At 43.9% G+C, this 23,128-nt stretch overlaps 2 protein-coding genes across 3 annotated transcripts in view; both read left to right on the top strand.

Moving 5' to 3' along the window:
• The window catches only part of LOC120025830 (sarcoplasmic/endoplasmic reticulum calcium ATPase 2-like), a 60,218-nt gene extending 50,628 nt beyond the window's left edge, over positions 1 to 9,590 (top strand). The window contains exons 10-21 of the mRNA XM_038970523.1: positions 2,725 to 2,813; positions 2,954 to 3,056; positions 3,245 to 3,376; positions 3,660 to 3,779; positions 4,097 to 4,315; positions 4,536 to 4,871; positions 5,077 to 5,297; positions 6,927 to 7,129; positions 7,258 to 7,343; positions 7,427 to 7,560; positions 7,741 to 7,858; positions 8,011 to 9,590. Of these exons, the coding sequence (XP_038826451.1) occupies positions 2,725 to 2,813; positions 2,954 to 3,056; positions 3,245 to 3,376; positions 3,660 to 3,779; positions 4,097 to 4,315; positions 4,536 to 4,871; positions 5,077 to 5,297; positions 6,927 to 7,129; positions 7,258 to 7,343; positions 7,427 to 7,560; positions 7,741 to 7,858; positions 8,011 to 8,286 (2,037 nt within the window). The 3' untranslated portion in view covers positions 8,287 to 9,590. The remainder of the gene's footprint in view (positions 1 to 2,724; positions 2,814 to 2,953; positions 3,057 to 3,244; positions 3,377 to 3,659; positions 3,780 to 4,096; positions 4,316 to 4,535; positions 4,872 to 5,076; positions 5,298 to 6,926; positions 7,130 to 7,257; positions 7,344 to 7,426; positions 7,561 to 7,740; positions 7,859 to 8,010) is intronic.
• Positions 9,591 to 20,664: 11,074 nt separating this feature from the next.
• Positions 20,665 to 23,128, top strand: part of LOC120026326 (breakpoint cluster region protein-like) — a 118,154-nt gene continuing 115,690 nt past the window's right edge. For both annotated transcript variants that reach the window (XM_038971165.1, XM_038971166.1), the window contains exons 1-2: positions 20,665 to 20,991; positions 21,082 to 22,231. In XM_038971165.1, the coding sequence (XP_038827093.1) occupies positions 20,740 to 20,991; positions 21,082 to 22,231 (1,402 nt within the window). In that variant the 5' untranslated portion in view covers positions 20,665 to 20,739. The remainder of the gene's footprint in view (positions 20,992 to 21,081; positions 22,232 to 23,128) is intronic.

Consider the following 23,128-nt stretch of genomic DNA (forward strand, 5'->3'; position numbering starts at 1 on the left):
AACCTAAGAAGAAACCTAGAGAGGAACCAGGCTATGAGGGGTGGCCAGTCCTCTTCTGGCTGTGCCGGGTGGAGATTATAACAGAACATGGCCAAGATGTTCAAATGTTCATAAATGACCAGCATGGTCAAATAATAATAATCACAGTAGTTGTCGAGGGTGCAGCAAGTCAGCACCTCAGGAGTAAATGTCAGTTGGCTTTTCATAGCCGATCATTAAGAGTATCTCTACCGCTCCTGCTGTCTCTAGAGAGTTGAAAACAGCAGGTCTGGGACAGGTAGCACGTCCCGTGAACAGGTCAGGGTTCCATAGCCGCAGGCAGAACAGTTGAAACTGGAGCAGCAGCACGGCCAGGTGGACTGGGGACAGCAAGGAGTCATCATGCCAGGTAGTCCTGAGGCATGGTCCTAGGGCTCAGGTCCTCCGAGAGAAAGAGAGAATTAGAGAGAGCATACTTAAATTCACACAGGACACCGGATAAGACAGGACAAGTACTCCAGATATAACAAACTGACCCTAGCCCCCTGACACATAAACTACTGCAGCATAAATACTGGAGGCTGAGACAGGAGGGGTCAGGAGACACTGTAGCCCCATCCGATGATACCCTCGGACCAAACAGGAAGGATATAACCCCACCCACTTTGCCAAAGCACAGCCCCCACACCACTAGAGGGATACCGTCAACCACCAACTTACCATCCAGAGACAAGGCCGATAGCTGTTCTGATGTCCAAAAGCTCTTGTCGATCATAGGAAATGATGGTGGAAACATTATTTACAAAGAAAAGTTACGATTGGCTGCCAAAAATACAATTGATCTGGAGCCCATAAAATGGCCGCTTTCCGAATCATCGGCCTATGGTGTTAGGGTGATTTAGGGGATCTAGAGAACTGGCGGTTGTGTAAAGCCTGTCGCATGCTTCCCATTCGAAACAATGTGACGTTTTTGTACATTTTGGTGTTCGGCAAGGGGTTTTTTGGGCTGTGGTTGGTGAACTGATAGCAGTGTGTCGTGGAAATGCAGCACTGAGAGAGATTTGGTCATTTCTTCAACCAATCATCTTTATTTAATATCGATTCATTATTGCAATAATGAAACCGTCAGCCCAACAGCCTTGACTGTTAGGCTGAGAGCCTCCCAAACAATGAGAAACAGACATATTATATAGGACACTAAGAATGCTTAGTTCCACCCCTCAAATCAAATCAAATTTTATTTGTCACATACACATGGTTAGCAGATGTTAATGCGAGTGTAGCGAAATGCTTGTGCTTCTAGTTCCGACAATGCAGTAATAACCAACAAGTAATCTAACCTAACAATTCCACAACTACTACCTTATACACACAAGTGTAAAGGGATAAAGAATATGTACATAAAGATATATGAATGAGTGATGGTACAGAACGGCATAGGAAAGATGCAGTAGATGGTATAGTGTACAGTCTATACATATACATATGAGATGAGTAATGTAGGATATGTAAACATTATATTAAGTGGCAGCTTAAAGAGCATCATAAGCCACTTTGGATTCATCTTGTCGTTAACAACACATGGTGTGTTAACCCCCAACCCTGGCTTAATTTCCCTGATGCCAGGATGTCTAGGAACCCTTTGTCCAGTCCATCTCTATCCCAGTTACAACCACCCCACATCCTGTCCATGGAATACATCTCCCTCAGTGCACCACTGATCAGACTAGCTGCAGGAAGTTAGACTGGACACCATAAAAACTCAGCCTTAGTCTTACTTTTAGTTAAATATATAATCGTTCACTATTAATATAAAATAAATCAGGTATGTCGTTTTTCTATCACAAGTGGCTACTGGACAGGATTCTTTTTTGAATTTTTAGCCCCTTTTTCTCCCCAATTTCGTGGTATCCAATTGTTAGTAGTTACTATCTTGTCTCATCGCTACAACTCCCGTACAGGCTCAGGAGAGACGAAGGTCGAAAGCCATGCGTCCTCCGAAACACAACCCAACCAAGCCGCACTGCTTCTTAACACAGCGCGCATCCAACCCGGAAGCCAGCCGCACCAATGTGTAGGCGGAAACACCGTGCACCTGACGACCTTGGTTAGCGCGCACTGCACCCGGCCCGCCACAGGAGTTGCTGGTGCGTGATGAGACAAGGATATCCCTACCGGCCAAACCCTCCCTAACCCGGACGACGCTAAGCGAATTGTGCGTCGCCCCATGGACCTCCCGGTCGCGGCCGGCTGCGACAGAGCCTGGGCGCGAACCCAGAGTCTCTGGTGGCACAGCTAGCGCTGCGATGCAGGGCCCTAGACCACTGCGCCACCCGGGTGGACAGGATTCTTTAATGAAATGTAATTCAATGAGAGATGACTAGTATTCATGCAATTTTTTTCACTTGAGAAATACTGCACCAAACATCTTAGTTAATGTAAAATTGGGTAACTTAGACCTCATAAAAAACATCAATTCGATTTCTTAATGTATCTTAGATGAATTTGAATTATTTTGAGGAAGTCTACAGTATACTGGATATGTTGCTATGGTGTTTTAAGAGGGACAACAGTAACATTGCTGCTTTTTTCGCTCTTTAAAAAAAAAAATTTAAGCGAAGGCATTTTAGGGAAGTATGCGAGGCACAGACGACTGAACGAACCTAGTATGCGAGCGCCTTGCATCCATAAGGAAACAGATGTGTGTGTGTGACCTGACACGTTTTCTACCCATTTGTGTTCTAGATGTTCGTTATTGACCAGGCGGCGGGCGATAGCTGCTCCCTGAAGGAGTTCACAATCACTGGCTCCACATACGCCCCTGAGGGACAAGTGTGAGTAGAGACACATACAGAACGAACACACACGCGTGCGCACACAATGAAACACACACGTGTAGTCATATTATCAATACACCACAACATACCTGAGCTCACTGTTCCCCCTTTTTCATGGCTGTTGTCTTTTATTCCAGGTACCATGATGGTAAACCAGTCAAGTCCTCCCAGTATGATGGCTTAGTTGAGATGGCCTCCATCTGTGCCTTATGTAACGACTCCTCCCTGGATTACAATGAGGTTTATGTCCTTTATAACCTTCACTGTTATGTTCCTGCTGGTTGAAAAGGCCTGTCACATAAGCCTTTATCAGGGGTTCATTTATGGTTTTGAATATCAGTAGGCATCTCCATTATGTTGTGGATATACAAGTTAACTGTTTTTTAGTTGTTTATTGCTACTATCTGGTGTGTGTGTTTTCTCCTCAGATCAAAGGTGTGTATGAGAAGGTTGGCGAGGCTACAGAGACTGCCCTCACCTGCCTGGTGGAGAAGATGAACGTGTTTGACACTGACGTCAAGGGCCTGTCCAAGATCGAGAGAGCCAATGCCTGCAACTCTGTAAGCCACCGTCAGCTACGCTCTTAATCCCAACATGATTCTCCTGTGAAAGTATTATAAAACTGCGTGTTGGTCTAATGTCAACCTATTACCTTTATAGTGCACTACGTTTGACCTGAGCCCTATGGGCCCTGGTGGTCAAAAGTAGTGCACTATAAAGGAAATAGGGTGCCATTTAGGACTTATGCCTGAGTGTGGTCCAATTCCATCAGACATCCCCAGGTTGTTGTTCCACTCCTTGTTAAAGATGTGTTGGTGTATGTATCTTCACTGTGTGGTACAGGTGATCAAGCAGCTGATGAAGAAGGAGTTCACCCTGGAGTTCTCCAGAGACAGGAAGTCAATGTCTGTGTACTGCACACCCAACAAGGCCCACTCCTCCATTGGCAAGATGTTTGTTAAGGTAATTATTAGCATCCATCTACAGTATTTCTCGGATTGTAGACCATATGGACACCGGAGAAATTCCTTATATAGTGCACTACTTTTGACCAGGGCCCAGTAGGTCACTATATAGGGAATAGGGTGTCATTTTGGACACAGTTCTAGATGCCGCTTCATAATAACTATGATAAATGATAGGATTTTGATACATGTGTTTGTGTACTTTTAAGAACAGGTGTCATTTTGTAGTTGTAATGTACAGTATGTAGGAAATGAGCAGATGATAATGCTTTATTTCCTCTGGTTTGAGTTCCTGTCTCTGTCCCTCACTCTCAGGGAGCCCCAGAAGGAGTGCTTGACAGGTGCACTCACATCCGTGTGGGCAGGAACAAGGTGCTCCTGACCCCGGGCATCAAGGACAAGGTATTGTCAGTGATCAGGGAGTACGGGACGGGGCGTGACACACTCCGCTGCCTGGCCCTGGCCACAAAGGACAACCCTATTGCCAAAGAGGACATGGTGTTGGAAGACTCAAACCGCTTCATTGAATACGAGGTGAGGGAGTGGGGGTCATAATGCAGTGAAATTGACATAAATAGCAGAGCATTTATTCAGAGAACGTATGTATTACTGTATAGAACTTACTGTATAGAAGTAACATGATGAGGCTGCAAAAATAAGTGTATATTGCAAAAACAAAATATTTCAATCATATGGATGAGGCCTTGTGAGTGAGCCAAATCCAGGACTCTGGTCTGACTGTCTCTCTCCCCAGACGGACCTGACGTTCGTGGGTTGCGTGGGCATGCTGGACCCTCCCAGGGCGGAGGTGGCTGCCTCCATCAAGCTGTGCCGCCTGGCCGGCATCCGCGTCATCATGATCACCGGCGACAACAAAGGCACAGCCATTGCCATCTGCCGCCGCATCGGCATCTTCAGTGACAAAGACGATGTCTCCTCCATGGCCTTCACTGGCCGCGAGTTTGACGACTTGTCACCGGCTGCCCAGCGAGACGCGGTGGTCAATGCACGCTGCTTTGCCCGCGTGGAGCCGTCTCACAAGTCCAAGATTGTGGAGTTCCTACAGTCCATGGACGAGATCACGGCCATGGTGAGTGAGAAGAGGTCCTCCTGAGACCTGCCTCATCAGTTTCTGTGCAGCGTTGAACTGAAACTACACTTTGTGGTTCGGCTTTCATGATGAGCCCTCAGCATGTCATGTAACCTCTAAAACATATGTGATTAGTCTAAAGCTTTCAAGCTATCCTGTAGAAAAGTAGATGGCTAACCACGCCCTGTCCTTTCCCCATGACCAGACTGGTGATGGTGTGAACGACGCCCCTGCCCTGAAGAAGGCAGAGATTGGCATCGCCATGGGTTCAGGCACGGCTGTAGCTAAGTCAGCCTCTGAGATGGTCCTGGCTGATGACAACTTCTCTACCATCGTGGCGGCTGTGGAGGAGGGCAGGGCCATCTACAACAACATGAAGCAGTTCATCCGTTATCTCATCTCCTCCAACGTGGGAGAGGTCGTCTGGTAAGGATCACGGCTTTGTCCCAAATGGCTCCCTATTTCCAGTTAAAGCTCACTACTTTTGACCCGATAGGGCGCTGGTCAATAGTTGTGCACTATATAGGGACTGGGTGTCATTTATCACAACCCCACATTGCTCAGTAAGAAAATCAACAAATGGATGTCAGTGCCAGGGTTAACCTTTTATGGCTGCCATCCCGCTACCGGGATGATATGACTACAGCGAGTGAAAGTGCAGGGCGCCAAATTCAAAAAGCAGAAATCTCATAATTAAAATTCCTCAAACATAGATTTGTCTTATATCATTTTAAAGGTAATCTTGTTGTTAATCCCACCAAAGTGTCCGATTTCAAATATGTTTTTCAGCGAAAGCACTACAAACGATTGTTAGGTCACCACAAAACCACAATAAGCACAGCCATTTCCCCAGCGAAATATAGCTTTCACAAAAAACAGAAATAGAGAAAATTAATCACTAACCTTTGATTATTTTCATCAGATGACACTCATAGGACTTCATGTTACACAATACATGCATGTTTTGTTTGATTAAGTTCATATTTATATCAAAAAATCGGAGTTTACATTGACGCGTTAGATTCACTAGTTGCAAAAACATCAAGTGACTTTGCATAGCCACATCGTTTCAACAGAAATACTCATCATAAAAGTTATACACATGGAATTATAGATATACCTCTCCTTAATGCAACCGCTGTGTCAGATTTCAAAAGAACTTTACGGAAAAATAAACCATGCAATAATCTGAGACGGAGCTCAGAACAAATAGCCAAATTAGCCGCCATGTTGGACTCAACAGAAACCACATGATAAATGTTTCCTTACCTTTGATGAATTCATCAGAATGCAGTCCTAGGAATCCCAGGTCCACAATAAATGCTTGATTAGTTCGTTAATGTCCGTTATTTATGTCCAATTAGCTACTTTGGACATGTTTACCAAACGCCAAACCCAAAGCGCGTCCACTATAACGTGACGAAATGTCCAAAAGTTCCGTTACAGTCAGTAGAAACATGTCAAATGATGTACTGAATCAATCTTTAGAATGTTGTTAACATACATCTTGAATAACCTTCCAACCGGAGAATTTCATCGACTTCAGTTGACCGATGGAACGGAGCTGACTCTCACGTGAACGCGCATGTTCAATGCGTGATCACCTCCTGCCAGAGCTCACTAATTCCTGTCTCCTTCGGCCCCCCTTCACATTAGATTCATCAGACAAAGTTCTATTGACTGTTGACATCTAGTGGAAGCCGTAGGAAGTGAAAACTCATCAATATCTCTCTGTGATTTCAATGAGAGCTTGGTTGAAAATTGGCACCCCCAGAAAAATACAGACAGGAAGTGGAACTTCTCAGGTTTTTGCCTGCCATGTCAGTTATGTTATACTCACAGACATAATTCAAACAGTTTTAGAAACTTCAGAGTGTTTTCTATCCAATATAAATAATACTATGCATATATTAGCAACTGAGAATGAGGAGCAGGCTGTTTAATATGGGCACCTCTGTGCACCTTTCATCCAAGCTACTCAATACTGCCCCTTCAGCCATAAAGTTAACAAGCCTTAATCCTCACGTAAATAATGTTATTCTACCATTCCTACAGCATCTTCCTGACGGCTGCTCTAGGCTTCCCTGAGGCTCTGATCCCTGTCCAGCTGCTGTGGGTTAACCTGGTGACGGACGGCCTCCCTGCCACTGCCCTGGGCTTCAACCCCCCCGACCTGGACATCATGAACAAGGTTCCCCGCAACGCCCGCGAGCCCCTTATCTCTGGATGGCTCTTCTTCAGATACCTCGCCATCGGATGTGAGTTCACTTGCCCTCTGTGGAGAAAAAACCTTCACAAAAGTGAAATATGGCTTAGTTGAACAAGTGTTTAGGCTGTTGTGTGTATCCAGATAGCCATGTGTGACTCCTGTGCTCTGCCTCTTCAGGCTATGTGGGTGCGGCTACAGTCGGTGCTGCTACCTGGTGGTTTGTCGCTGCTGAGGATGGACCCAGGATCACCTTGTACCAACTGGTAGGAGAACAATGCCAATACAACGCACACACACACTCTCAAACGCATAGACTTACTGAGCGGCTTTTCTCCTCTACCCACAGAGCCACTTCCTGCAGTGTGGTCCTGACAACCCAGAGTTTGATGGTTTGAAGTGTGAGCTGTTTGAGTCCCCCTACCCCATGACCATGGCCCTGTCTGTGCTTGTCACCATAGAGATGTGCAACGCCCTCAACAGGTCAGACTATGCCGCTACATCTTTCGCGTTACCTCTCTCTTTTTGAAGTTCTCCACTGTTGCTTTAGGCTTGACACTAGTTGCATAATGTTGTGAGATTAATCTGGTACACATGGGCAAATGGCTCCCAAATGGGTTTTCAATCAGTGACTTAACCCAGTTGTTCTCTCTGTTTCCTCAGTGTGTCAGAGAACCAGTCCCTGCTGCGTATGCCCCCCTGGGAGAACGTGTGGCTGCTGGGAGCCATCTGCCTCTCCATGTCCCTGCATTTCCTTATCCTCTACGTGGAGCCCCTGCCGGTGAGACTACCTGCAATAATAATAAACCTGAGGCTACCAGAAATGATTTTTAGAACAATTAAATGGTAGTGTAACGAGTGGGATAGGTGGAGAAACTGAAAAAGCAGGAGAGGTTATCCTCCTCACCCATGTTGCTACCTTCTCCTCTACAGATCATCTTCCAGATCACCCCTCTGAACCTGACCCAGTGGCTGATGGTGCTGAAGCTCTCCCTGCCTGTCCTCCTGCTGGACGAGGTCCTAAAGTTAGCAGCCAGGAACTACATGGAGAACTACCCTGGTAAAGAGCTGGAGAAGCCCAGCAGCAAAGGCTGCTCTCTGTCTGCATGCATGGAGGGCATCTCCTGGCCCTTTGTGGCCCTCACCCTCCCGCTGGTGCTGTGGATTTACAGCACCGACACTAACATGGCAGACATGTTCTGGTCCTGACTGACTTGAGCACAATCCCCCTCTCTCTCTCCTCCTGTGTGTGCATAGTTAGTGTATGTGTGTGTGTTTGTAGACTTGGAGTGTGCCTGCCGAGCGTGCATGAGAAGGACCTAGTTTAACACAAACTTAAAAAATAATATTCAAAAGTCTTTTTGAAATTGTGAGTGTCAGTTTGACCGTCACTCATGTAGCTGTGGACTTTTTGCTGGTTCAAACAGAAAATAATGTTGTCAGTTTGTTGTCTATTTCCTTTTTAAATTAGATTTTTTTTTATGATTTGGGATTATCACTTTCACTACAGTACAAATAGTATTTTTGCGCTGCCCTTTTCATATTAGTATACAAATGAGATATTTAAAAGCAGTCCATTGACCTGTACAGAGATTGTAACACTATTTTATGCAACTTTTTTTTGTTCATCACTTTGTAAATTGTTGGAACGGATTGCAGGAGGAGTGGCTAAGAGAACGGGTAGGGTTACCTTTTAATGTTTACTGTTGTCTTCAGTATAAACTTACAACTCTTTCAGAGCCAATGGACAAGCACTAGATAGCAGGAGGTGGGTAAGATAAGGGTTTGTGGAGTGATTGTGTATGCATAGCTGAAAACGAAACCTACATGTTCTTTAACCTAGCATGAACTGTACTGGGTTTTTAATTTATGATTTAGTCGTCTCCCCCACATCAATGTAAAAATTACCTTTATGGATCAAAAAAAAAAAATTGATTTGAAAAGCCAGTTTTTCTGCTGTAGGCAGAGCACAGCTACCTCAATACAATCCATTTTGCTCATTTCTAGATTATTTCCCCTACATGGCTTTAGTCTTTATTCAACATTTAGTCCATATAGTTATGACACTTGATGTGCCCCTATTTCCTTGTGCAGAAAACAAAAATCTAATTGGCCTTCCCTCAGTAATTTTTTTTAAGGGTATTTTGTCTTTGTATTTTTTATTTTACTTGACTTTTATTACATTTATTGTTGTTTTGTTGGCAGGATTGGGTTTAGGATGTAAATGTTGCCGTCTTTGTGGGTCAGAATTTTGATTCAAAGGAGAGAAAAGGCTACATTTTTTTACTTTAAAAATACAGGTTTTCCAATTGACTACTCAACCATGAACTTGCGACACAAAAGTCCCAAGGTTTTGTTTTTTATATTTCAAGAAAAATACACTCATGAACCCTTTGAATCAAAGTGTTTTTGTCTTTCTTTACCAGGACTGAGCGAATGTGGTGACCAGATTATTTCTATACAGTGTGGTTTTTGTATGGGCACATACTTGAATATAGATAATGTACAGTGTCTTTGAATGCTTCATCCTTATTGGGCGCAACTTGGCTGGCAGGGTGTGTTTATACAGAACTCTGATCTAGAGTATTTTTTTTCCCTCCGGGGGGCTTACAAGTCTGTGAAAGGTGCAGTATACCTTTAGAATAGTAGTCCCAAGGAGTCCATACCATCACACTAGTATTATTGTCTACTAAATAGGTCTGTTTTTCAGCAATCCAACATGGAAACATACCTCTGTGAAGCATGTCTTTTGGTAGATGTCTTGGTTTGATTTCACTGTGTCTGTTCTTTAACAACTGTGTGCTTTCTCCTTCAATGCCTTCCACTGGCTTCCCTTTTCACTAGTGAGTATTCCCTTCCACCACCACACTCCTTAACACACCAATCACTTCACATCAAAAATGTATAATGGAGAGATGACCCATAGCTATAACATTTTGATCAACTACAGACATCAGCATATATTTTTGCATTACATGATTGCCTTTGACCAGCTGAGACCATTAGATCAATACATTTTTGCTGTTCTTGTCAGTTTGGACTAGTTGTCCATCTGGTGCTCAGGCAGCTTTCTGCTGTTGCTGCACATTGATGATGGCCAGGGCTGCCGCTCATCAGATTTAATTCACTTGTCTCTGACAGGCTATATCGATTCAGGATGGGCTTTTGACTGATGAGAGGCTTTAAAAAAATATATATGTATTCAGTGCACACTAAAACCAGGACTCTGTAAAATGTTTTGACAGGCAGCCAATTCTGATCTCTTTTCCACTTATTGGTCTTTTGACCAATCATATCAGATCTTTTCACATCAGATCTTTTTCAGAGCGAAAAAATATCAGAATGGGGCTGCCTGTCTGAACGCAGCCATAGAAGTCCGAGTTAGTTGGCTATGTTGTGGTTGATATTGGATTGAGGATATTTGAAGCCATGTCTACATCATATTCCTGTTTTTCTTTGTCACCATTCTTCTAATGGACTTTATCAGAGTGTCTTTTCTTGCACACCTACACTTGCAGCTTAAGCTCCCACACAATCACAGATATCAGTGTGGGTGTCAAATCTGGTGTTTTGTTGCATGGAAATATACTGGATGTAGTCTTTTGGCAATGCAGCAAAAATATATATTTTAGACATGTTTTTCTGTTCTGATATTTTGTACTCATCATATTTTCCCTTTCTCTACAGGTGATGACTAAAACCTGCCATTCCATCTAGTCTGATATGATAGCTGTAGAGACTAACTGTCCTGTTCAGCATGTGTGTTCTGGGTAGCATTACACCTCGGCTATCTTGACCCGTACTGTATATCAGTGGAGGCTATAGGAGGACGGGCCCATTGTAATGGCTGGAATGGTATCAAACATGGAAACTACAGGTTTGACTCTGTTCCATGAATTCCATTCCAGCCATTACAATGGGCCCATCCTCCTATAGCTCTTCCCACCAGCGTCCTCTGTATATGTGACCTTTGCAGACATGGGTACAATGCATTTATAGTATTTTCAAATGTTATGGGAAAAATGACCAAATAGTAAGTGGAATGAGATGGTGTGGGATTGGTGGGTGGGGGTTTAACTTACTTATATCGTGGTTAGACTTGGGAGAGATGGTGCTGTTTTGGATTCTTATATGCAGGGGAAGCCTTCCATGTCCCTGACATTCCTCCCTGCGTCTTCCTACCTTTTAGTATTTCATACCAGGTTGACTATATAGTTTTATATCCATGTACAATACACAGTAGTGCATGCCCACCAGCTGTGAGTAGCCATGCAATTTATCTAGATTTCTATAGTAAAATATTGTACAAAACTGCTTGACACGATAATAGATAAATACTACAGTATCACTAATACTATTAAGTGTTTATCACTGATCAGAAACATTTCCTATTGTTTGGGGAATTTGCACAGTACTGGGCCAGAAGACACATATCTGTGGAGTCTGAACTTTAACAATATTACCACTCAACTACTATTAGTTGTGAGAAACCAGGACAGAAGACTGGCTTTGATTTATTAGTGACTTGCAATATAACTGTGTTCTATACCTGTTGAAAAAAAGTATCTTTTTGTCTTATCATGCAATATCATGTAACTTATTGAAGCTGCAGTTAACTCCCCACCATGTTAACACATCAGTTTAACGGGAACATCTGTACATTTGATTGATCACTACCTGTGCTCAATGATTGTAACATGCATCACTGAGATTGTGGTTTCAGCTTAATAAACTATTGAAACTTTATTTGGGTCTATCATTGTCTTGTAATCTGAGAGTGCCAGTCTGTGCTGTCATACCAACTCATTGTTTGCCAATGGAGTTGGCAAGTGTGTAAATACACTAAATTAAAAATATAACTGCAACAATTTCAAAGATTTTACTGATTTACAGTTCATATAAGAATAAGTCAATTGAAAAATCCATTAGGCCCTAATCTATGGATTCTACATGACTGAATACAGATATGCATCTGTGGTCACAGATGCCTTAAGAAAATAATAATGGGGTGTGGCCTATGAAATATTGTCCCACTCCTCAATGGCTGTGTGAAGTTGCTGGATATTGGTGGGAACTGGAACACGCTGATGATCCAGAGGATGACGAAAGTGCTCAATGGGTGACATGTCTGGTGAGTATGCAGTCCATGGAAAAACTGGGACATTTTCAGCTTCCAGAAATTGTGTACAGATCCTTGCGACTTGGGGCAGTGTATTATCATGCTCAAACATAAGGGGATGGCACGACAATGGGCCTCAGGATCTCATCACGGTATCTCTGCATTCAAATTGGCATCGGTAAAATGCAATTGTGTTGTCCGTAGCTTATGCCTGCACATACCATAAACCAACCGGCACTGTTCACAACGTTAACAACAAAATCACAAACACAACGCCATACACATTGTCTGCCATCTGCCCGGTACAGTTGAAACCGGGATTCATCCGTCAAGAGCACACTTCTCCAGCGTGCCAGTGGCCATCGAAGGTGAGCATTTGCACACTGAAGTCTGTTACGATGCCTAACTACAGTCAGGTCAAGACCCTGGTGAGGATGACAAGCATGCATATCAATCAAATCAAATGTTTTTATGAAGCCATTTTTTATGCAGCTTAAAACCACAAACATTAAGAAATGCAGATGTAGAAGCTCAGTGGCTAGGAAAAACTCCCTAGAAAGGCAGGAACCTAGGAAGACACCTAGAGAGGAACCAGGCTCTGAGGGGTGGCCAGTCCTGGCCGTGCCGGGTGGAGATTCTAATTGGCCATTAAGGCCACATTGTTCTTCAAGATGTTCAAGCATTCGTAGATGACCAGCAGGGTCAAATAATAATCACAGTGCTTGTAGAGCGTGCAACAGGTCAGCACCTCAGGAGTAAATGTCAGTTGGCTTTCAGAGGTCGAGATAGCAGGTGTAGTAGAGAGCGAGAGAGGATCGAAAACAAGAGGTCCGGGACAAGGTACAGTAGCACGTCCGGTAATCAGGTCAGGGTTCCATAGCCGCAGGCAAAACAGCAGAAACTGGATCAGCAGCACAACCAGATGGACTGGGGACAGCCAGGAGTCTTCAGGCCAGGTAGTCCTGAGGCATGGTCCTAGGGCTCAGGTCCTCAGAGAGAGCGAGAGAGATGGAGGGAGCATACTTAAGTTCACACAGGACACCAGATGAGACAGGAGAATTTCACCAGATAGGACAGACTAGCCCCCTGGCACAGTCTATTGCAGGATCTTTCATTTCAGCTCATGAAATTTTGGACCAACACTTTTTACATGTTGCGTTTATATTTTTGTTCAGTGTAGCTAACTCAAGATAGTTAATCTGTGTGGTTTACAGTGGGAGAAAATGAAGCATTAGTGGGCAGAACAAGCAAGGTAGGCGCATTGTAACATATTTCAGTTAGGGAATGCCTCCTCTGTGAAGTGCGCGTGTGCACAAACTCAATTCGACCTTGCTTCCTAAACACAATTTTTTACAACTAAGTGCACTGTGTTCGTAACATATTCTAGTTTTGGGGACAGGAAAATGTATTGAGAACATTGCAGAACATCTGCTCAGTTTCACTTAGTTCCATTCACTCCCACTATCCGCGACTGGACTTCCTCTGAGAAAACGTTCTTAACGGATGCTTCAGCTTTATAGCCCCTGTGACGTGTCTGAGTTTACCCCTTCTGTCTGTGGCACAGATGTCTGCTTCGCACAGATGTTTGCTTCGCCTAGCTGACATCGCCTAGCCGAATTATGCTAGGTACAAACATAACCTAGTATGAGGAACACTTGCTTCGCTGCCTTTAGTGTTCAATTCGGTTGAGATCTGGTGATTTTTAGCTGCGCAGCCAATTCAGATATTTTTTCCAGTAATTGGTCTTTTGACCAATCCGATCAGTTCTGCAAAAATATATATGTTGTGATTGGTCAAAAGACCAATTAGGTGGAAAAATATTAGAACTGGGGTATGTTACGTTTAATACTGGCGCTCCGAGGCATGCGTCGAAATCGCGAAGCAGTGTGCGGATACGTGCCTGGTTCACAGTGGTGGAAAAAGTACCCAACTGTCATACATGAGTCAAGTAAAGATACCTTAATAGAAAATGACTCAAGTAAAAGTAAAAGTCACTCAGTAAAATTCTACTTGAGTAAAAGTCTAAAAGTATTTGGTTTAAAATATACTTAAGTATCAAAAGTAAAAGTATAAATAATTTCAAATTCCTTATATTAACCTTTACTTAACACCCATCCTGGATCCGAGAGCATCCTCATCAGTAAAAGCTGACTAGCATAGCCTAGCATAGCGCCACAAGTAAATAATAGCATATAAATATCATGAAATCACAAGTCCAATACAGCAAATGAAAGATAAACATCTTGTGAATCCAGCCAATATTTCCGATTTTTTAAGTGTTTTACAGCGAAAACACAATATAGCATTATATTAGCTTACCACAATAGCCAAACACACAACCACATTTATTCACCGCATAGATAGCATTCGCAAAAACCAGCAAAAGATATAAAATGAATCACTAACCTTGACCAACTTCATCAGATGACAGTCTTATAACATCAGGTTATACAATACACTTGTTTTGTTCGAAAATTTGCATATTTAGAGCTGCAAACCGTGGTTATACATTGTGAATATGTAGCATCGATTCACCAGAATGTCCGGAGCTATTTTGGACACTCACCTAGTCTGACCAAAGAACTCATCATAAACTTTACATAAAAATACTTGTTGTATGGCAAATGAAAGATACACTGGTTCTTAATGCAACCGCCGTGTTAGATTTTTTAAAATAACTTTACCATAACAAACAGCTTGCGTTATTGCGAGACAGCGCCCGCCAAAACGGCAGAGAATAGAAATAACATTTTCCACAGAAATACGAAATAACATCATAAATTGTTCTTACTTTTGCTGAGCTTCCATCAGAATCTTGTACAAGGAGTCCTAGGTCCAGAATAAATCGTTGTTTGGTTTTAGAATGTCCTTTTCTCCTGTCGAATTAGCAACCTTAGCTAGCCATGTGGCGCGAACATGCCCATCTTCTCTTGACGCAAAGAACGGAAAACTCCAAAAGTCCCAATAAACGTTGAATAAACTGATACAACTCGGTTGAAAAAAACTACTTTATGATGTTATTAACACATGTATCAAATAAAATCAGAGCCGGAGATATCCGCCGTGTATACCGAACGCTTTTCAGAAGCCAATGTCGACGTACTTCGCGCGCCAGAGAAGACAAATACATTTCCAGACCTGTCACTCCAAAAGCTCTTGTTCGGCCTCAGATCAAGCTAGACACCCCATTCCACCTTCCACTGCCTGTTGACATCTAGTGGAAGGCGTATGAAGTGCATGCATATCGATAAATATTAGGCAATTGAATAGGCAGGCCCTGGAACAGAGCATCGTTTTCAGATTTTTCACTTCCTGTATGGAAGTTTGCTGCAAAATGAGTTCTGTTTTACTCACAGATATAATTCAAACAGTTTTAGAAACTTGAGAGTGTTTTCTATCCAATAGTAATAATAATATGCATATTGTACGATCTAGAATAGAGTACGAGGCAGTTTAATTTGGGCACGATTTTTTCCAAAGTGAAAACAGCGCCCCCCTATTGACAAGAAGTTCTTAAGCAAACCAGATGGCACCGTTTTTTTTATTTATGGAAAGCCACGGGCACACCAACATTTAGACATAATTTACAAAGGAAGTATGTGTGTTTAGTAATCCGCCAGAACAGAGGCAATACAGATGACCAGGGATGTTCGGTTGATAAGTGATTGAATTTAACTAATCTCAGCAAAAAAGGGCGCTACAGGGAGACAGGATGGACACCTGATCTTCCTCGCAGTGGCAGACCACGTGTAAAAACACCTGCACAGGATCGGTACATCCAAACATCACACCTGCGGGACAGGTACAGGATGGCAACAACAACTGCCCGAGTTACACCAGGAACGCACAATCACTCCATCAGTGCTCAGACTGTCCGCAATAGGCTGAGAGAGGATGGACTGTGGGCTTGTAGGCCTGTTGTAAGGCAGGTCCTCACCAGACATCACCGGCAACAACGTCGCCTATGGGCACAAACCCACCGTCGCTGGACCAGACAGGACTGGCTAAAAGTGCTCTTCACTCAAGTGTCGCGGTTTTGTCTCACCAGGGGTGATGGTCGGATTCGCGTTTATCGTCGAAGGAATGAGCGATATACCGAGGCCTGTACTCTGGAGCGGGATCGATTTGGAGGTGGAGGGTCGGTCATGGTCTGGGGCGGTGTGTCACAGCATCATCGGACTGAGCTTGTTGTCATTGCAGGCAATCTCAACGCTGTGAGTTACAGGGAAGACCTCCTCCTCCCTCATGTGGTACCCTTCCTGCAGGTTCATCCTGACATGACACTCCAGCATGACAATGCCACCAGCCATACTGCTCGTTCTGTGCGTGATTTCCTGTAAGACAGGAATGTCAGTGTTCTGTCATGGCCAGTGAAGAGCCTGGATCTCAAGCCCATTGAGCACGTCTGGGACCTGTTGGATCGGAGGGTGAGGGCTAGGGCCATTCCCCCCAGAAATGTCCATGAACTTGCAGGTGCCTTGGTGGAAGAGTGGGGTAACATCTCACAGCAGGAACTGGCAAATCTGGTGCAGTTCAAATGCACTGCAGTACTTAATGCAGCTGGTGGCCACACCAGACACTGACTTTTACTTTTGATTTTGACCCCCCCTTTGTTCAGGGACACATTATTCCATTTCTGTTAGTCACATGTCTGTGGAACTTGTTCAGTTTATGTCTCAGTTGTTGCATCTTGTTATGTTCATATAAATATTTACACATGTTAAGTTTGCTGAAAATAAACGCAGTTGACAGTGAGAGGACGTTTCTTTTTTTGCTGAGTTTATTTTCCTGTTCTGCTCAGCATTCAAAATGTAACGAGTACTTTTGGATGTCATGGAAAATGTATGGAGTAAAAAGTACAATATTTTCTTAAGGAATGTAGTGAAGTAAAAGTAGTCAAATATAAAGAATAAAGTACAGATACCCCCAAAAACTACTTAAGTAGTGCTTTGAAGTATTTTTACTTAAGTACTTTACACCACTGCATTTTCAGAACAACTTTCAAAACAACAGGAAACTCGTAAATCTCTTGACTTCCGACTTCAGTGCGTTCAAGACAACTGGGAAGTCGGGAAAAAAACGAGCCTCGACTGGGAAAAATCGTTTTGAACGGTCATCCATCCAACTCGGAATTCCAACTCGCGAACTCGGGCCTCTTTATAAAACTACTATTGTTTGATCTGAATATCACTGACGTCATGATTTGACCGTGTACATCATCAACGATGTCCGAAGCTTCGTTTGATCATGTGCTTTTTAAAACCATGTGTTGAAAAATGCGAGATCCCACTGATTTCGCCTTGTTTCTGGTGCTTTCTTCAATTAAACTGCTTTCAAACACCCACCTGTACTGGAAGTCGTACTTCTAAATATATTTAGGAATTTGTGCAGGGACTTTCACCTGACTGGTAGTTCACAATGGGAACATTCAGGGTCGTGAGGGTATGACGTCGAATTCTGCTTTAGGAACACTATTTTGAAAATAGCTTTTGTCTGAAGCATCCTAAATAATGAAATAGATTCCATTTTGGAAAAATAGTACATTTGAAGACAAAAAATCGGAAGTATGATGTGAATTTAGAAATCCAACTGAGTGTAGGCTATTAAAACCAAAGATTTACCGCTGCACCACGGATTAGTGGAGAAAAACTCTAATAATCACACGTTGCTATTTATTGCTCTCCAGCAGATGTCACTAATGTGCATTGTGAACAGATAATTAATCACCTGGTAATTTACCTGTTTTTGACACAATTGGCTGGAAAGCCTCAATGCTTCAGGAAGCTTCGTTTCCCCATCTCTCTCTCTCAATTCAATTTAAGGGCTTTATTGGCATGGTAAACATATGTTAACGTTGCCATAGCAAGTTAACTAGATAATAAACAAAAGTGAAATAAACAATACAAATGTACAGTAAACATTAACAAAAGTTCCAAAAGAACAAAGACATCACCAATTTAATTTTATGTGCAAATAGTTAAAGTAGAAAAGGGAAAATAAATAAACATGGGTTGTATTTACAATGGTGTTTGTTCTTCACTGGTTGCCCTTTTCTTGTGGCAACAGGTCTCACACCTTGCTGCTGTGATGGCACACTGTGGTATTTGTCCCAATAGATATGGGAGTTTATCAAAATTGGGTTTGTTTTTTCAAATTCTTTGTGGATCTGTGTAATCTCAGGGAAATATGGGTTCTCTCCCTACCTCTTTCAAAGTCACTAAGATCTCTTCTAGCCATGGTAGCCAAAATAATGGGCAACTGATCCTAAGCTTTATGGGATGCTAATTGCTTAATTAACTCAGGAACCACACCTGTGTGGAAGCACCTGCTTTCAATATACTTTGCATTCCTTATTTACTCAAGTGTTTCCTTTATTTTGGCAGTTACCTGTATGTATGTAATATTGTTAGCATGTCAGCTAATTAGATTGGACATAGAAAGCAGTTGTGAAAGTGCTTAAGTAAAAATACTTGAAAGTACTACTTACGTCATTTTTTGGGGTATCTGTACTTTTGACAACTTTTACTTTTACTTCACTAAATTCCTAAATAAAATAATATACTTTTTACTCCATACATTTTTGCTAAAACCTCAAAGTACTTGTTACATTTTGAATACATATCAAGAGAACATTCCTGGTCATCCCTATTGCCTCTGATCTGGTGGACTCACTAAACACATTCTTCATTTGTAAATTATGTCTGTGTTGAAGTGTGCCCCTGGATATCCATAAAAAAAATGGTTCCATCTGGTTTGCGTAATATAAGGAATTTTTAACTATTCATACCATACTTAAGTATATTTTTAGAAATTACATTTACATTTGATACTTATTAAGTATATTTAAAATCAAATACTTTTACACTTTTACTCAAGTAGTATTTTACTGGGTGACTTTCATTTTCTATAAAGGTATCTTTACTTTTACTCAAGTATGACAATTGGATACTTTTTCCACCACCGATAGAAAGTTACTATTGTACTACAACTACTGTACTCCTATATTGTGGACTTGTCGATTTGAATGGAGTTTATTTAAGCAATGAGGCCCAAGGGGGTGTGGTATATGGCCAATATACCACGGCTAAGGGCTGTTCTTATGCACGATACAACACGGAGTGTCTGGACACAGCCCTTAGCCGTGGTATATTGGCTATATATCACAAACACCCGAGGTGCCTTATTGATATTATAAACGGTTTACCAACGTAATTAGAGCAGTAAAAATAACTGTTTTGTCATACCTGTGATATACCACGGCTGTCAGCCAATTAGCATTCAGGGATCGAACCACCCAGTTTATAATAATCATTAGCCTACTGTATCCACTTTACGTGAACAGCCCACAAGGTGGCATTGTGGTGTCATATTAGGAATTCCGGAAGTGCCATTCGCCCAGAAGTATCACACCTGCACGGCAGGTTGATTTCAATTACTGTAGCATATAATTAGCATTTTCTCAGGCCATACGAAGAGAATAATACAACAATAGATTTTTAACTCTCCATTCTACCATCTTAGCTGCAATGCTCAAATAAAGACAGATATAAATGGAATATAGGCTACATCCAAGAGTTTCGCTTAGATTATTATGCTTGTAGGATTTACTGAAATATCAATAAATGATCTACTGCCGGATCATTGTTATGTGGAATACAGTTGAATACATTTATACCTTGTCTCTTTAATTGAACGGAAACCGAGCGCAACCACTGTCAATCATATTCCGTCTGGCCCCTCCCTTTCCTGCAGCCCTCCGTCTCCAGTACGAGATTGGAACACGCAACCACAGGGGTCCACAGGCGATGAACGGTGAAGATCTGGATAAACTGTACACTAACAATGAACCGCGAAAACATGGGAAAACAAGGCAAAACAAATGATAATTTATCATCGATTCGGAATAGGAACAAGATAAAATGAATTTGTCGTGGGAAAACCATCATTCTTTCTTTTCTCTCATTTTATGCCATTCTCCTTGGACGCTGAGCTGGTATAAAGATCTAGGAACAGCTGGAGTCGGTGATAATGGAACAGGGATGTTGTCATCTGAGTAAACGAAGTTTATCGTTTATGGAATATATGGAAAAAGCTTGACTTGAATAAGACAATGGAAAGTAAGTAGTTGGAGAGCCGTTATCACTTTCTCATCACACGGGAGTTCTATATCCAGAAGATCATCCGCTCAGGAGATGTGTCTCATATTTTTTTCTGGAATAATGCAGAAGAGACGAGACCGTCGTCAAATATGATTCGTGTCTGACACATTCGCAGGTTTGAGTGATAAGCCTATTTCTATTGTTGACTATTAAATATATTGTGACTGCGAATCGGTAAAGAGGTGACAACAGTTCAATTGTCAGTTTTTGAACTGGTTTAACATACCATTAATATGAATGGTATTTTTCTATAGTAGTTTCTCTAGGTACATTCCGATTTTTTTCCCTGTCAGAAACTGTATGATAGACGAGAAATAAAGAGCCCCGTAGGCTACTGGTGACATCACCCCAGTCAGATCTACTGCTGTACAGTAAATATCAACAATGGTGGAGCCTGTGGGATTTATTGAAGCATGGAAAGCGCAGTTCCCTGAGTCGGACCCCCCAAAGATGGAGCTCAGGTCGGTGGGGTGCATCGAACAGGAGCTTGAGAAGTGCAAAGCCTCCATCCGGCGGCTGGAGCTGGAGGTGAACAAGGAGCGCTTCCGTATGATCTACCTGCAGACGCTGCTGGCCAAGGAGAGGAAGAGTTATGACCGCCAACGCTGGGGTTTCAGGAAGGCCCAGGTGAACGAGGTAGGGGACCAGGCAGGGCTGGGTGCTGAGTCTCAGCAGCCACACGTGCAGGAACAGGGGGAGCGGAGCCGGTTCCAACCGGTGGGGGAGGCTAGGTCCAAACCTAGACCCCCTCCAGCCCGGAAGTCAGCCTCCCACGGAGACGGGCTGGAGCTCCAGTCTGCCTTCGAGGTACCCCAGCAGGTAGAGCCCTGCGAGACAGACGGCCTCTCACCCTCCAAACAGAAAGGAGGTATATCCCCTCGCCGCCAAAACCCACCCCCGAACAAGGACCTACCGTCTGACCCCAATGACAAGCTTGGCATGGGACTGGGGGTGGCAGCGCTGAGGTCTAACTTTGAGAGGATCAAGCGGGCCAACTCTCACTCTGCCGGGGATGGAGGGAAGAGCCAGGAGAAGCAGCAGCCCTTCTACACCAACATGGAGTTCCACCATGACAGGGGCCTGGTCAGGGTCAATGACCGAGACGTCTCTGACAAGATCAGCACCCTGGGCAGCCAGGCCATGCAGATGGAGCGCAAGAGATCTCTGCACTCCCTGCCAGGCAACCTGGCCACTGTGGCAGGTGAGCTCCGCACCCGGCCTGTCTACAGGGGGCGCTCTACAGAGAGCACCTGTGGGTACGATGCTGAATACGAGGATGGGGACCCCAACCCACGCCACCCCAAGGCCAACGGGAGCAAACAGCCTCCTCCACCCCCATGGCAACCCTCTGACTTCCAGCCTTACACCAGTGTCTACGTGGGCGGGGTGATGATGGGCGAGGGCGGGGGGGATGGAAGAGGGGGCGTCATCATGAGGGACCACATCGGAGAAGAGCACCACCTGACCTGGCCCCGGCGCTCCTACTCTCCCGGGAGCTTTGAGGACGTGGGGGGCGGAGGCGGCGGCTACACACCAGACTGCAGTTCCAATGAGAACCTAACATCCAGCGAGGAAGACTTCTCGTCTGGCCAGTCCAGCCACGTGTCACCCAGTCCCACCACAGCCTACCGCCGGCCCTTCAGGGAGAAGAGCCGCTCGCCCTCGCAGAACTCCCAGAACTCCCAGCATTCGTTTGACAGCAGCAGTCCCCCCACGCCACAGTCCCAGAAGCGCCACCGCCAGCAGGGCCACGTGGTCATGTCCGAAGCCACCATTGTGAGCGTCCGCAAGACTGGCCAGATCTGGCCCCCACTCGATCCGAACTCCACACCGACCAGCAGAGCTTCCCATGACAACAGTTTCCATGGAGACCTGGGTGAGTGGCGGCTGCCCTCTAATCTTAGCTCTAGTCGCTGCTCCGTTCATGTCTGGAGATTTAAGAGGCTGTTGCACGCTGACCGCTGCCTGGCAGGGTTGACTGACTGACTGATTGACTGACTGACTGACTGACTGCCTGACTGACTACCATGTATGGAGGGAGGGGGAATGTGTTCATAGTCTCATCATACACACTGGTAGGATTTAGACTAGAGCATCTAAGCTGGTGAAATCTAATGTTTCAATTTTAATCTCACAACTGCTGGTCCTGGAATTGGTGCACTTGATTATTGTGTGTAGTTTCTGGTACTTTACATGTTCCTTGGCTGAAATGTCAGGTTTGACCTCTTGACTGAGACAAACCATAGAAACCTGCCTACTCGGTGATCTCTTCACTGCCTGTTCATTACACGGTCATAGTTTCACGTAACCTTGTGAGACATGGGGCTCTTCCTAAAAATCGCTGAACAATGAATTGTGAGCATTGTTTTCTTTTGTCTGTGTAAGCAGCTTTCTCCTCCTCATTCACTCTTCTCTCAGTGCATTTTGACGCTCTCGTCTTCTCCCCCTTGTCTCTGAGCAGGCACGCTCTTTGTGAAGGGTATAGAGGGATACATGAGCCTCAAAGTGTGTGTGTGTCACTCAGTGCCTGTGTGTGTTTGTGTGTATACCTGACTGTGTCTTCTGAGTGGCCTTGTGTAGGAGAGTTACCTCTATCTTCCTGGAATGTGAGTTCAGTTGAGTGAATAACAAATGCAGTCAGTCCGAGTTGAGACGGGGAGGTCTTCCTCAGACAGACGCTTGGCTCCCAGGGTTCCGTGCGTGGAATTCCAACCACAGGTGTCTGTGAGCCGCAGCCAGCCAACCATGGGAGACAGAGGATGTGTCCCAAATG

This window comes from Salvelinus namaycush, chromosome 31 (assembly GCF_016432855.1).
Source record: "Salvelinus namaycush isolate Seneca chromosome 31, SaNama_1.0, whole genome shotgun sequence".
Lineage (NCBI taxonomy): Eukaryota > Metazoa > Chordata > Actinopteri > Salmoniformes > Salmonidae > Salvelinus > Salvelinus namaycush.